This window comes from Muscardinus avellanarius, assembly GCF_963383645.1.
Source record: "Muscardinus avellanarius genome assembly, chromosome: 10".
Lineage (NCBI taxonomy): Eukaryota > Metazoa > Chordata > Mammalia > Rodentia > Gliridae > Muscardinus > Muscardinus avellanarius.
The window spans coordinates 50,594,516-50,611,203 of NC_137796.1; the positions used below are offsets into that span (position 1 = coordinate 50,594,516).

At 41.8% G+C, this 16,688-nt stretch overlaps 1 protein-coding gene across 2 annotated transcripts in view; it reads right to left on the minus strand.

Moving 5' to 3' along the window:
* Window positions 1-16,688, minus strand: part of RYR1 (ryanodine receptor 1) — a gene marked incomplete at both ends in the record, with an annotated part of 159,744 nt that overhangs the window by 87,883 nt on the left and 55,173 nt on the right. For both annotated transcript variants that reach the window (XM_080704165.1, XM_080704166.1), the window contains 2 exons: window positions 3,334-3,480; window positions 16,564-16,675. In XM_080704165.1, the coding sequence (XP_080560291.1) occupies window positions 3,334-3,480; window positions 16,564-16,675 (259 nt within the window). The remainder of the gene's footprint in view (window positions 1-3,333; window positions 3,481-16,563; window positions 16,676-16,688) is intronic.

Here is a 16,688-nt window from a genome sequence, read left to right on the forward strand (position 1 = left end):
TGTAGTGGCACATGCCTATAATCCCAGTACTTGGGAGATTGAGACAGGAGGATCGTAGGTGGATGGCCAGCCTCAGCACTTTGTGAGATCCTGTTTCAAACTACAGAATAAAAAGGGCTGGGGTAGAATGCACCTGAGTTGGATCCCCAGTACTCAAAACAAAAGAAAGAAAGAAGGAAAGAAAGAAAGAAAGAAAGAAAGAAAGAAAGAAAGAAAGAAAGAAAGAAAGAAAAGGAAAGGAAAGAAACAGGGTCTTGCTAAGTTGTTTAAGGTTTTGCTAAGTTGCTACGGCTGGCCTCAAACTTGTCTTAGCCTCCTAAGAATTAAGAATACAGATGTGCATTACTGTGCCCAGCTACAGGTCACAATTCTGTTGGTTCTGTAAATGTACTAATTTTTATCATGTGAGACAACAGACACAGAGGAAAACTGCAGGTGTGTGCCAGTGTACCCGGCTGTCCCCTTCAAGTGGTCCTATGCAATCTGGCCCTGTAACTTCCCTGCCTCCTCTGTTTCCACTTACACCCTCACTCACTCTGCTCCAGCGACACTGGCTCTTAAATGCACCAAGCATTTCCTGGCCTCGGGGCCTTTGCACTAGCTGTTCCCTTTATACAAACCATTTCCCCAAAAACTTTTTTTTTTTTTTTTTTTTTGCAGTACTGGGGATTGAATCCAGAGGCATTCTAACTTCTGAGCTAAACCCCCAGCCCTATTTTCTATTTTTTATTTTGGAAACAGGGTCTCACTGAGTTGTGGAGGGTCTCACTAAGTAGCTGAGGCTGGCCACAAACCTGTGATCTTCCTGTCTCAGTCTCCCAAGTACTGAGATTACAAGCGTGCGCCACCATGCTCAGCTTCCCCCCAAACTTTTCACAACTTGCTTCCTCACATGAACTCCTCCATCCTCTCCCTTCTCTTGCATCTTACTCAGATTTATGCTCTGAGTACGAATGACCCCCTAACATGGGTACATTCATACCTGTATTTGTTATAATCTGCGAAACTCCTTGAGGGCTGGGGTTTTGACTTCCTCCCTAGTGCTTTCTGTTTGTTTTTGAGGTACTGGGAATTAAACCCAGGGGCATTCTACCTTCAAGCTACATCCCAGACCTATTTTATTTTTATTTGGAAATAAGATCTCACTAGGTTGATGAGAATCTCACTACTTGCTAAGGCTGTCCTTGAACTTGTGAGTCTCCTGTCTCAGTCTCCCAAGTACTGGGATTATAAGCATGCACCATGACAACCAACTCTACCTAGTGTGGGTTTTTTTGGTTTTGTTTTGTTTTTTTGGTGTTTTTTTTTTTTTTTTTTTTTTTGCGGTCCATGGGATGGAACCAAGGGGCATTTTACCTCTGAGCTACACCTCAAGTCCCATATTTTATTCTTTATTTTTATTTATTATTATTAATTTTTTTTGGTGGTACTAGGGGTGGAACCCAGGGGCTTTTCTACCTCCAGGCTATACTCCCAGACCTATTTTTATACTTTATTTGGAAACAGGGTCTCACTAAGTTGCTGAGAGCTTCACTAAGTAGCTGAGGCTGGCTTTGAACCTGTGCGATCCTCCTGTCTCAGCCTCCCAAGCACGGGGATTACAAGCGTGCATCACCACACCCAGCTTATTCTTTATTTTGAAACAGGGTCTCATTGAGTTGCAAAGGTCCTCACTAAGCAGCTGAGGGTGGCTGCAAACCCCAATCCTCCTGTCTCAGCCTCCCAAATGCTGGGGTTACAAATGTGTACCTCCACACCTGGCTCTCTACTTAGTGTTTTGGCTGGCTCTGCTAACCATATTTGGTGTAGAGCTGCTCTAGTACAATTTTCAAATATTGTTGAATAACACCTGTACCAAAATCACAGGCTAGGTTGTGAGATGTGGCTAATACAAATAACACCTTTGCCTAGTGTTTATTAAAACTGCTTTTCTAATCCCTCAGCATAGCAGTCATCTCACAAGAGAAAAGAAAACAGAGCCAGGTGTGGTGGCAAAAACCTACAATACTTGGGAGGCTGATCTGGAAGAACTGCAAGTTCAAGGACAGCCTCAGCAACTTAGTGAGTCTGAGACCCTGTTTCAAAATAAAAAGTAGCCAGTCATGGTGGGGGACACACACCTGTAATCCCTGGGAGGCAGAGGCAGGAAGATCACATGATCAAGAACTGCCTGAACAATTTAGCAAGACCCTGTTTCAAAACAATAATAACAAGCCTGGCGAGGTGGTGCATGCTTGTAATCCCCGTGCTTGGGAGGCAGAGACAGGAGGATCAAGGAGGTTCGAATTCGAAGCCAGCCGCGCTGGCCTTAAGAGACCCTGTTTCCGAATAAAAAAGTATAAAATAGGTCTGGGAGTGTAGCCCAAAGGTAGAAGGGCTTCCAGGAACCCCAGTAAAACCAAAAATAAAAATGTTTTGTTCTTTTGGGGCTTTTTTGTTTTGTTTTTGTCCTGGGGATGGAACCCAGGGGACTTCTACCTCCGAGCTACACCCCCAGCCCTATTTTTTATTCTTTATTTCCAAATAGAGTCTCACTGAGTTGCAAAGGGCCTAAGTAGCTGAGGCTGGCAACCAACCGCGATCCTCCTATCTCAGCCTCTCAAGTACTAGGATTACAAGCGTGTGTCACCACTCCTAGTATAATAAAAACTTTTTAAAATAAAAAAATAATAAATAAAAAGGGCTGGTAGAGTATCCTGAAGGTTCCTAGTATCAAAAAGAAAGAATCAGGCCAGGCGTGCTGGCGCACACTTGTAATCCCCGCGCTTGGGAGGCAGAGACAGGAGGATTGCGCAGGTTAGAAGCCAGCCTCGCGCGCTGGCTTAGGAGACCCTGTTTCCAAATAAAAATGTAAAAACAGGTCTGGGAGTGTAGCCCGGAGCTAGAAGGGCTTCCAGGAACCCCAGTACCACCAAAAAAAATAAATAAATAAAAAAGAAAGAAACAAAGAAAGAGAGAAAGGGAGCGAAAGAGGAAGGAAGGAAGGAAGGAAGGAAGGAAGGAAGGAAGGAAGGAAAGAAGGAAGGAAGGAAGGAAGGAAGGAAGGAAGGAAGGAAGGAAGGAAGGAAACTGAAAGCCACGAGGATACGGAAGCCAGAGTGGTGCAGGAGGTGCTGCCATCTGAGGCTGACTGATGCACTTCCCTGCTCTGGCAGCTGTCCACCACACTGATCCACACTGCACTCTGCAGCCCCCACAATGGGGCTCCTCTCCCACCCAGCTCTTCCCCCCAAGCCTGCCTGTCCACACTTCCCTTCTGGAGTCAGAGACTCCCCCAGCACAGAGCTGCTTGCTGCTCCCAGCCCTGTCCCTAGTCACGAGGGTTGTGCTCACGAGGTTTGTGCTCCTCAGCCGACTGCTCCTCCTCTGACTTTTCTTCCTTCTTCTTCACCAGACGCACTTTTTCCAACAGGCTCATGAGGCGGCTGCCCAGGGTGGTCTCTTCCTCTGGCTCCTCCTCCTCCCCCTCCAGCTGAATGCCTGAGGGTGGTCAAGAGGGGAGGCAATTTCACTCACTTTTTTTTTTTTTTTTTTTTTTTTTTTTGCGGGTCTGGGGAAGGAACCCAGGGTCATTCGACCTTGGAGCTACACCCCCTGCCCTATTTTTTATTCTTTATTTTGAAACCGGGTCTCACTGAGTTGCAGAGGGCCTCACTAAGTAGCTGAGGCTGTCCGCGAACTGCGATCCTCCGGTCTCAGCCTCCCGAATGCTGGGATTACAAGCGTGCCACACCATGCCCGGCTCTCATTCATCTTTTTATCTGCCTGCTCAATCCATCCTGCACTTCCTCATTAATGCATCCATGGGTTTATCCATTTCTCATGCACACATGCACTCATAGAATTTTCTATTTATTCTTAGTGTGTTCATTTATTCCTCCTGTGAAGCAGTTGTCTTTTAAGTCGGCCATTGTAAATATGTCCAAAGAACTTAAAAAATGTCTGAAGAATAAAAGAGACATATGATGACAGTAACATACCCAGTAGAGAAGATTAATAAAAAGTAAACAAGGTTGGGTGTGATAGAATAGGCCTGTAATCCCAGTACTTGGGAGGCTGAGATAGAAAAATCATAGGTCCAAGGTCAGCCTGGCCAAGTTATCAAGATGTTTCAGAGACGGCGACCGAGAAAAGCGGGGCTTAAGAGCCCCGCTAACAACCAATCTCCATTACCACAAAATCAGCGCCTTTCATAGCCAGAAAACACCATCGCCAGAGAAACAAAAAAATCACCAGGCTCCAGAGAGAAAGCAGACTGAGAACAGAGCTCAGAGCCACAGAGGAGATACACCGGCCTCACACCCGAGGATGCGGCAGCAGCGCTTTACTGCCAGTGGCAGCGGCGAGTTCACCGGTCGGCTACAGCAAGCCAAGGTGAGCCGCTGCGGAACAGCCAGGCAGCATTTCATGGCGCAGGGAGCATCTAAAGCTCCCAGTGGCTGAGCTCAGCACACACTGCAGGGATTTAGAGTGGAACTCAAAACCAAGAAGAAATACGCCAGCCTCACGGCCGAGGGCATAGCAGCGGTGCCATATTGCCACCGGCGGCAGCAGCAGCGAATTCACCAAGTCCAGTACAGCTACATCTGCATACTCAAGAACAGTGAGTCAAATTGCGGGCCACAGAGGAGAAATCCCAGTACTGTACTCCCTAGGACTTGACCCAGTGGGGGAGTGGCGGTGGCAGATATACCACACCATAGGAGAACGTGCAACCTGGCACCCCCCACAGTCTAAAGCAGCCTCTATCGATCGACTCTCTGGGTCAGAGACTCTGTGATACAACCCAGTAAAGGAGTAGTGGGATCTGAGATACTACAGACTCGAGATCCAGAGCACCTTAAGTGAAGTCATAGTAACCCAAGGGAAGAACCCAGAGAAGGCACAAACTTCCGAAATCATGGAAAAGAGGAATAACAATGGAGCAATGAATGCCCACAACCCCACAACATCAGAACCCGATAAAACAGAAAATCAGAGATTTCTAGAAGATCAAATCAGGAAAATAACTGTAGAAATAATAGAGGGGCTTCAAAAAGAATTCAGAGAGAGCCAAAAAGAGATAAAGGATGCAATTAATGAAGTAAAGGCCTCAATTCAAAGCACAAACAACCGATTAGACCACATGGAGAACAGAAGCTCGCTCTTAGAAGATGATCATTCCAAAAATGAACGCGTAGTTTCTAATCTAGAAAAAATATCCAAGAAGATGATCATTCCAAAAATGAACGCGTAGTTTCTAATCTAGAAAAAATATCCAAGAAGATGATCATTCCAAAAATGAACGCATAGTTTCTAATCTAGAAAAAAATATCCAACAGCAGGAATCTGATATTGAAGAAATATGGGCCCATTTTGGTTTTTTTTTTTTTTTTTTTTTTTTGTGGTACTGGGGTTCCTGGAAGCCCTTCTACCTCCGGGCTACACTCCTAGACCTATTTTTACATTTTCATTTGGAAACAGGGTCTCCTAAGCCAGCGCGCGCAGCTGGCTTCGAACCTGCGCGATCCTCCTGTCTCTGCCTCCCAAGCGCAGGGATTACAAGCGTGCGCCACCACGCCCGGCAATATGGGCCCATTTTAAGAGAGCTAACCTAAGAATAATTGGAATAGAGGAGGGAAAAGAAAGTGAAACCAAAGGGATCAACAATCTCTTCAAGGAAGTAATAGCAGAAAATTTTCAAACATAGAGCAAGAGGTTGATACACAGGTCCAGGAAACTTATAGAACTCCCTTTAGACAGGATCGGAGAAGAGGATCCCCACACCACATAATTGTCAAAATGACCAATGTGGAAGCCAAGCAGAGAATCTTAAAGGCAACAAAAACAAAGGGCCAAGTGACATTCAGAGGCAAACCAATTAGAATCACTCCAGACTTCCCAAACCAAGTCATGAGAGCCAGAAGGGCTTGGAGTAACATATTCCAAACTCTGAAAGAAAACAACTTCCAGCCAAAAATTTCCTACCCAGCAAAACTTTCTATCAAATTAGATGGAGAAATAAGAAGCTTCCACGACAAACAGAAACTGAAGGAATTTATGTCTTCAAAACCAGCACTAGAGAAAATACTCAAAGAGATTAACTACAAAGAAGAAATAGGTAACACACACCAGAACCAGAGAAACAAGATTTTCCATCCAATAGACAACTAAGATTGGTTATCTGTGGAGATTATTTATGTTAGACTTTTACCTATCTCTAAATGGTATTGTTTGCCTTTATTGTTGTTAATTTTTAGGATTTCTAGTTGGAATGTTAATATACCTTCAGATATAGCATTTGGAAATATTTTATCCCATTCTATCAGTAACTGTTAACTCTGTTTACGTTGTCTTTGGATATACAATATATTTTTTTTTTTTTTTTTTTTTTTTATTTTTTAGGGAGTTTGTATACTCTTCAGTTGACTGTGCCATTGAAATCATATCCAAGAAATCACTGCCAATTTCAATGTTGTGAGGTTTTATGACCCAGATTTTCTCCTAAAAGTTTATAGTCTTAAGATTTATATTTAGGTCTTTTATCTATTTTGAGTTAATATTTGTATATGGGATTAGGTAAGGGTCCAATTTTATTCTTTTCCATGTAATTATTATTTTTCAACATCATTTAGTTAAAAGATTATTATTTCCACCACTAAATGTTCGTGGAAACCTTGTCAAAAATAACTTGACGGACTTCCGGGAAGATGGCGACGGAGGAAAGCGGCACTTACAAGTCCCGCTAACAATCCAACTCTACTACCTCAAAACCAGCGCCTTTCAGAGCCAGAAAACACCACAGCAAAGAAATAAAAACGGTAAATACAAGGGACAGAGAAAAAGGGCTGGAAAAACAAGTCACCGGAAAAAAACCAGCCCGAAGTGCCGCGCCCGCGCGGCGCGGAGTGGCCGGAGCAGCCGGAGCGGCCAGAGCCGCAGCGCGGATTGGGGGGAGCCGCTGAGCGGAGCGGCCTGAGCAGCCGGAGCAGCCAGAGCCGCGGTGCGGAACGGCCGGAGCGGCCAGAGTGGCCAGACCCGCGGTACAGAGCAGCTGGAGTCGCGGTTCCGAGCAGCTGAGCAGAGCGGCCAGAGCAGCCGAGCGGAGCGGCCAGAACAGCCGGAGCAGTCAGAGCTGCAGCGCGGATTGGCTGGAGCGGCGGCGCGAGGTGGCCGGAGCCGCGGAGTGGAGCGGCCGGAGCAGCCGGAGCAGAGTGCCCAGAACAGCTGAGCGGAGCTGCCAGAGCAGCCGGAGCAGAGCGGCCAGAACAGCCGGAGCAGCCAGAGCCGCGTCGCGGAACGGCCGGAGCGGCCGGAGTGGCCAGACCCACGGTGCAGAGCAGCCAGAGCCGCGGTGCAGAGCGGCCGGAGCAGCCGGAGCGGCCAGAACCGTGGTGCGGAGCAGCCAGAGCCGCGGCGCAGAGCGGCCGGAGCGGCGCGGCCTACATCTCCCCTAGCAACACCAGGCTCCAGAGAGGAGGGAGACTCAAAACAGAGCTCAAATCCAGAGAGGAGGTACTCTGGCCTCGCGGCCTAGGATGCAGAAGCAGCGTCTTACTGCTGGCGGCAGCGGCGAGTTCACCGGACAGCCCTAGACCAACCCACTCAACCAGCCACCAGTCGCCTGAGAGGAGGGGTGGACAGCGAGCCGAGGTGAGCAGGTGCTGAACAGCCGGGCGGCAGTCAGCAGTTTTGTTGGTGCAGGGAACATCTAAAGCTCCCAAGGGCTGGGCGCAGCACAACTGGCAAGGACTCAGAGCAGAGATCAAAACCAGAGAAGAAATACGCCGCATCACAGCCGAGGGTGTGGCAGTGGTGCCATATTGCCAGTGGCGGCAGCAGCGAATCCACCGAGTTCACTACAGCTCCATCAGCGCACTCAACAACCGTGAGTCAAATTGCGGCCCGTAGGGGAGAAATCCCAGTACTGCACTCCCAGGGACTTGCGCAGATAGTCTCCCTGGGTCGGAGATTTTAGCAGTGCAGCCCAGTGGGGGAGTGGCAGTGGCAGAGATATCATACCATAGTCACAACTCCCCACTGGAGAACGCCCAACTTGGCACCCCCCACGGTCTAAGCAGCCTTGATTGACTCCCTGGGTCTGAGACTTTGTGATACAACACAGTAAAGGAGTAGTGGTGACTGAGATACCATAGACTAGAGATCCAGAGCATCTTAAGTGAACTTGTAGTGACTCAGGGAAGAACCCAGAGAAGGCACAAACTTCCAAAATCATGGGAAAGAGAAATAACAATGGAGCAGTGAATGCCAACAACACCACAACATCAGAATCTGATAACACAGAAACCCAAAGATCTCTAGAAGATCAAATTAGGAAAATAACTTTAGAAATAATAGAGGACTTTCGAAAAGAATTTAGAGAGAGTCAAAAAGAGATAAAGGATGCAATTAATGAAGTAAAGGCCTCAATTCAAAGTATAAACAACAGATTAGACCACATGGAGAATAGAATCTCGCTTCTTGAAGATGATCATTCTAAAAATGAACGCATAGTTTCTAATTTAGAAAAAAAAACCCGACAGCAGGAATCTGACATTGAAGAAATATGGGCCCATTTCAAGAGAGCTAACCTAAGAATAATTGGAATAGAGGAGGGAAAAGAAGGTGAAACCAAAGGGATCAACAATCTCTTCAGGGAAGTAATAGCAGAAAATTTTCCAAACATAGAGCAAGAGGTCGATACACAGGTCCAGGAAACTTATAGAACTCCCTTTAGACAGGATCAGAGAAGAGGATCCCCACGCCACATAATTGTCAAAATGACTAATGTGGAAGCCAAGGAGAGAATCTTAAAGGCAACAAAAACAAAAGGCCATGTGACATACAGAGGCAAACCAATTAGAATCACTCCAGACTTCCCAAACCAAGTTATGAAAGCCAGAAGGGCTTGGAGTAACATATTCCAAACTCTGAAAGAAAACAACTTCCAGCCAAAAATTTCCTACCCAGCAAAACTATCCATCAAATTAGATGGGGAAATAAGAAGCTTCCATGACAAACAGCAACTGAAGGAATTTATGTCTTCAAAACCAGCGCTAGAGAAAATACTCAAGGAGATTAACTGCAAAGAGGAAATGGGTAATTCACGCCAGAACCAAAGAAACAAGAATTCCCATCCAGCAGACAACTAAGCAAAGAAGAATAAACAGTATCTCAAACAGAAATAAGATCTTAACATGTTGGGAATTAAAAATTATCTCTCTATAATCACACTGAATGTAAACGGCCTCAACTCCCCAATAAAAAGACATAAAGTGGCAAAATGGATTAAAAGCCAGAATCCATCCATCTGCTGCTTACAAGAAACACACCTCACAAGTAAAGATAGGAACAAACTCAAGGTAAAGGGCTGGAGCAAGGTAATCCATGCTAATGGTACTCGAAGACAAGCAGGAGTAGCAACTATGATATCAGACAAGTTAGACTTCAAACCCAAACTTATTAGAAGAGACAAAGAAGGTCACATTTTACTGGTAAAAGGAATAGTCCAGCAAGAGGAAATAACAATAATCAACATCTATGCCCCAAACATAGGGGCAGCTACTTTCATAAATCAAACTCTTTGTGACATGAAGCCACACATAAATCCCAACACAATAATACTGGGAGACTTCAACACACCACTCACAATACTAGACCGATCTTCCAGACAAAGGGTCAGTAAAGATGTCTCAGAACTAAAGAATACCATTAACCAAATGGACCTCTTGGACACATATAGAATATTTCACCCAACTACAGCAGAGTTTACATTTTTCTCAGCTGCTCATGGAACCTTCTCCAAAATAGATCACATCCTGGGACACAAAATGAGCACTAGCAAATTTAAAAAATGTTACATACTTCCCTGTGTCATTTCAGACCATAATGGAATGAAACTAGAAATCAACTATAAGAAGACCCAGAGAAACAACATAAACATGTGGAGACTGAACACCACACTTCTGAATGAAGAATGGGTCATAGAAGATGTAAGAGGTGAAATCAAGAAATTTCTAGAAACAAATGAAAATAAAGAAACAACATATCAAAACCTCTGGGACACTTTGAAGGCAGTATTAAGAGGAAAATTTATAGCACTGAGTGCTCACATAAGAAAAACAGAAAATCTTCAAATAAATAGCCTTATGACACACCTCAAAGCCCTTGAAAAGCAGGAACAATTGAACCCCAAAGCCAGCAGAAGACGGGAAATTATTAAAATTAGAGCAGAAATTAATGAAATAGAGAATAAAAAAACAATACAGAAAATCAACAAAACCAAAAGCTGGTTTCTTGAAAAAATTAACAAGATTGATAAACCACTAGCCAACCTAACTAAAAAAAAGAGAGAATCAACCCAAATTATGAAGATAAGGGATGAAAAAGGAGACATTACTACTGACAGCGTAGAAATCCAGAGGATTATCAGAAACTACTTTGAAAAACTATACTCCAACAAAATGGAAAATCTGGAGGAAATCGACAACTTCCTAGATAAATACAACCTTCCTAAACTGAGTCAAGAAGATATAGAACACTTAAACCAACCAATAACAATCAAAGAGATTGAAATAGCAATAAAGAGCTTACCATCAAAGAAAAGCCCAGGACCAGATGGTTTCCCAAGTGAATTCTATAAAACCTTTATAGGAGAACTAATCCCAATACTACTCAAACTATTTCGGGAAATAGAAAAAACCGGGACTCTCCCAAATACATTCTATGAAGCCAACATCACACTAATACCCAAACCGAATAAAGACAGTTCAAGGAAGGAAAACTACAGGCCTATATCTCTGATGAACTTGGATGCAAAACTATTAAACAAAATACTAGCAACACGCATTCAAAACCACATCAAGAAAATCATTCACCATGACCAGGTAGGGTTCATCCCAGGGATGCAAGGCTGGTTCAATATACGAAAAACAATCCATGTAATTCATCATATAAACAGAATCAAAGACAAAAACCACATGATCATCTCAATAGATGCTGAAAAAGCATTTGATAAAATTCAACATCCATTTATGATAAAAACACTGCAGAGAATTGGAATAGAAGGAACATATCTCAACATTATTAAGGCAATCTACAATAAGCCCACTGCCAACATCATATTAAATGGGGAAAAACTTCAAGAATTTCCCCTAAAAACTGGAACGAGACAAGGATGTCCACTATCACCACTTCTCTTCAATATAGTACTAGAGACTCTAGCCAGAGCAATAAGGCAAGAAAAGGAAATCAAAGGAGTACAAATAGGAAAAGAAGAACTTAAGCTTTCACTATTTGCAGATGACATGATACTATATTTAGAAAACCCAACAAACTCAACCAAAAGGCTTATAGAACTGATCAACAAATTCAGCAAGGTATCTGGATACAAAATCAATCTTAAAAAGTCAGAAGCTTTCCTGTACACCAACCATAAATCCAATGAAAAAGAAATTCAGAAAACACTTCCACTCAGGATCTCCCACAAAAAAATAAAATACCTAGGAATAAACCTGACCAAGGAAGTAAAAGATCTCTACAAAGAAAATTATAAAACACTGAAAAAAGAAATCGAAGAAGATCTTAGAAGATGGAAAGACCTTCCATGTTCATGGATTGGCAGAATTAATATCATTAAAATGGCCATCCTCCCAAAAGTGATCTACAGATTTAATGCAATGCCCATTAAACTACCAAGATCATTCCTCACAGACATAGAAAAATCAGTCCTTAAATTTATCTGGAATAACAAAAAGCCCAGAATAGCCAAGGTAGTTCTCAGCAACAAAAACCACGCAGGAGGAATCACAATACCTGATTTTAAACTATACTACAAAGCCATTGTAATAAAAACAGCATGGTACTGGCAAAAGAACAGATATATAGACCAATGGAGCAGAATAGAAGACCCAGAAACAAGTCCACACACTTTCAGCCAATTGATTTTTGACAAAGGGGCCAAAAACATACACTGGAAAAAAGATAGCCTCTTCAACAAATGGTGTTGGCAAAACTGGTTAACCATATGCAGAAAATTGGATGTTAATCCCACTTTTTCACCCTGTACAAAAGTCAACTCACGATGGATCAAAGACTTGGAAATTAAACCAGAGACCTTGAAGCTCCTTGAAGAGGGCATAGGTCCAACACTACAACACATAGGCACAGACAAACATTTCCTCAACAAGACCCCAAAGGCACAACAAATTAAAAGGAGAATCAATACATGGGATTGCATGAAACTGAAGAGCTTCTGTTCAGCAAAGGAAACTATCAAGAACCTCAATCGAGAGCCAACAGAATGGGAGAAGATTTTTGCCACCTACACCACTGATAGAGGACTAATATCTAGAATATACAGAGAACTCAAGAAACTCAACACTAAGAAAACAAAGCATCCAATAACAAAATGGGCAAATGAACTAAATAGACACTTCACAAAAGAAGAAATTCAAATGGCCAATAAATGCATGAAAAAATGCTCAACATCACTGGCAATCAGAGAGATGCAAATCAAAACCACCCTGAGATATCACCTAACTCCAACTAGAATGGCCATCATTCAAAACACAAACAACAACAGATGCTGGCGAGGATGTGGAGAAGTGGGAACTCTAAGACATTGTTGGTGGGATTGCAAATTAGTGCAACCACTTTGGAAAACAGTATGGAGAATCCTCAGAAGAATGGGAACAAATCTTCCATTTGATCCAGCAATACCACTGTTGGGTATCTACCCAAAAGAAAAGAAACCAAACTACCAAACTAATGCATGTGTATCTATGTTCATAGCTGCACAATTCACCATAGCCAAACTATGGAACCAGCCAAGATGTCCATCAACAGATGAATGGATTACAAAACTGTGGGATATGTACACAATGGAATTTTACTCAGCCATCAAAAAAAACTCAATTACATCATTTTCAGGGAAATGGATGGAACTGGAGGACATTATGCTAAGTGAGATTAGTCAGGCACAAAAAATAAGAAATCAGATGCTTTCCCTAATATGTGAGAGTTAGGGAGAAATGGGTCATAGGAGGAACTCTTGGAAGAGGATCAGTAACTTTTAACTCTGTTTACATTGTCTTTGGATATACAATATTTTTTTTTTATTTTTTAGGGAGTTTATTTACTCTTTTGTTGCCTGTGCCATTGAAATCATATCCAAGAAATCACTTCCAATTTCAATGTTGTGAGGTTTTATGACCCAGATTTTCTTCTAAAAGCTTATAGTATTAAGATTTATATTTAGGTCTTTTATCTATTTTGAGTTAATATTTGTATATGTGTTAGATAAGGGTCCAATTTTATTCTTTTTCATTTATTATTATTTTTCAACAATATTTAGTTAAAAGACTAGTATTTCCTCCACCAAAAGTTCATGGAAACCTTGTCAAAAATAACTTGACAATGTATGGAAGAATTTATCTCTAGGCTTTTATTTAGCTCCAATGGTTTATATATCTGCCTTTAGAACAGTACTACATTGTTTCAATTATTGTAGCTTTATATGGTTTGAAATCAGAAAACATACATCTTCTAGCTTTGTTCTCCTTTGAGACTGTTTTGGGTATCTAGAGTCCATATTCCATATCAGGATAGATTTTTTCTGAAAAATAAATAAATAAATGTATGATAGTTTCACCTAAAAAAAAAAAAAGAAAAAATATTCTCTGGTAAGAAAGAAAGCAAAAAGAAATATTGAAATGTTATCTTTAAGTCATCAAAAGTTTGGTACCAGACAAATGAAACTGTTATGTGAGATTATCAATGTTAATATTGTATAAATTGTTATAATACTAGATGTCAACCAGTAAGCCAAGCGTGGGAAGGAGGGATGGGGAGGGAATGGGGTGGGGATCGTGGTAGGGGCTAACTGGGCGAGATGTGCATGTATGTCTACAAAAGTATTTTCTTTATACCACTATGATGTGTAAATACATTGCACCAATAAAAAATAAATTAAAAAAAAAAAAAAAAAAAAAAAAAAAAAAAAAAAAATAACTTGACAATATAGGGAAGAATTTAGCTCTAGGCTTTTATTTAACTCCAATGGTCTATATATCTGCCTTTAGAATAGTACTACACTGTTCCAATTATTGTAGCTTTATATGGTTTGAAATCAGAAAATATATATCTTCTAGCTTTGTTCTTTTTCAAGATCGTTTGGGGTATCTAGAGTCCATATTCCATATTAGGATAGATTTTTTTTCTGAAAAATAAATATATAAATATATGATAGTTTCACCTAAAAAAATAGAAAAAAAATTCTCTGGTAAGAAAGAAAGCAAAAAGAAATATTGAAATGTTATCTTTAAGTCATCAAAAGCTTGGTATCAGACATATGAAACTGTTATGTGAGATTATCATTTTTAATTCTGGATAAATTGCTATAATACTAGATGTCAACCACTAAGCCAAGCATGGGAAGAAGGGATGGGAAGGGAATGGGATGGGAATCGGGTGGGGGCTGACTGGGGGATGTGTGCATGTATGTCTACAAAAGTTTGTATCCCACTATGATGTATGAATACAGTGCACCAATAAAAAAATAAATTAAAAAAATCAGGTTAAAAAAAAAAGATGTTTCAAAATAAATACATAAAAATGGCTGAGGGGCGTAGCTCAGAGATAGAATGCCCCTGGGGGTAAGTAGTATTAAAAAAAAAAGAGCAATGTAAACTGGGCATGGTGGTGCACATCTATAATACCAGTACTTTGGAGGCTGAGTCTGGAGGATTGCAGGTTTGAAGACAACCTCAGCAACTTAGTGAGGTCCTCCACTACTTAGTGAGACCTTGTTTCAAAATAAAAAATAAAATAGTTCTGGGAGAGTAGCTCAGAGGTAGAATGCTCCTGAGTTCAATCCCTAGTACCAAAAAAAAAAAAGTTGAAAAGTACAATAACTATACAATTATGCAGTGATTAAATTGTTTAAATTTTAAAAACAGAAGTACAATAACTAAAATAAAAAATTACTAGAAAGGTTCAATAACATATTTGAGCTAGTAGAGGAAGGAAGTTGTGAACTTGAAGGTAGAACATAAGAGGCTGTCTAGTCTGAAGAATAGAAAAGTAAAAGAATAAGGAAAAACAAAGAGACTCAGAGACCTGTGAGACACCCTCAAGCACACCAATATACTTATGAGAGTTCCAGAAGGAGAGGAGAGAAAGGGGCAAATTTGAAGAAACTTCCCAGAAATTTTCAACACTAATGAAAAACATTAACATCCATATCTAAGAAACTCAACAAACTTCAAGTAGAATCCACTCAAAGACACATCCACACCCAGACACATCTACTCAAACTGTTGAAAGGCAAACACAAAGACAAAATCTTAGCTGGGTATGGTAGCACACATCTTTTTGTGTGTGTGTGTGTGTGGTACTGGGGTTCCTGGAAACCCTTCTACCTCCGGGCTACACTTCCAGACCCATTTTTATATTTTTATTTGGAAACAAGGTCTCTTATGCCAGCGAGGCTAGCTTCGAACCTACACGATCCTCCTGTCTCCGCCTCCCAAGTGCGGGGATTACAAGCGTGTGCCACCATGCCCGGTGCAGCACACATCTTTAATTCTAGTACTGAGGCTGAGACAGGAGGATTGCAGGTTGGAGGTCAATCTCAGCAACTTAGTGAGACTCAAAATAAATATTTAAAAGGGGCTAGGATATAGTTAAGAGGTAAAAGACCCCTCAGTTCAATCCCTAAGACAAAAAAAAAATCTTGGAAGTTGGCTACAGAGCCATATCTGGTGGCACACACCTGTAATCCCAGGATCGCTAGTTCAAGGCTAGCTTGGGCAATTTAATAAGATCCTGACTCAAAATACAAAATAAGAGCTGAACATGGTGGCACACGCTGGTAATGCCAGTTCTTAGGAGGCTAAGATAGGGGGACCACAAGTTTGTGACCAGCCTCAGCAATTTAGTGAGACCCTCCACAACTTGTTAGACCCTGTTTCAAAATAAAGAATAAAAATAGGGCTGGAGGTGTAGCTCGGAGGTAGAATGCCCCTGGGGTCTATCCCCAGGACTACAAAACAAAAAAAGAAAAGAAAAGGTATGGGCATATAGCTCCCTAATACTGGGGAAAGAAAGAAAGAAAGAAAGAAAGAAAGAAAGAAAGAAAGAAAGAAAGAAAGAAAGAAAGAAAGAAAGAAAGAAAAATCAGCCAGAGAAAAAAATGACTCATCACATATAAGGGAATCCCAATAAGATTATCAGAAACAATGGAAGTTAACCATTTGTCCCTAAACCCAGACAGCCAACTCTCCATCCAACTTTTGAATATCCATCTATTCAGCCAACCAGCCTGCCACCTCTTCATCCCTTTATTTATTCATCCATCCTTCTATCCATCAACTCACTCACACATCCACTTACCTGCCTACCCATGATCCACCCAAATAGTCACGTAATATTTCCACTCATTGTCTATCTGCTCCCAAGAATATTCATTCAACCAATAGTTATAAGGCACCAATACATAGGTGCTTAAAGTCAGGAACTCTTGGGGAAACTTCAAAAGAGATCTCAAGAGAAAGCAGGGGAGGCTCTCTGACCCTCTCTTCTCACCACAGTGTGCCAGCAGGTCCTGATGAAAGTCATGGAGATCCTGTCGGATTTCTTCGGGGAGCGGACATTCTTCCTCATCTGCACCATCTTTGAAGTGCAGGAGCATGTTGATCTAGGAGAAGGTC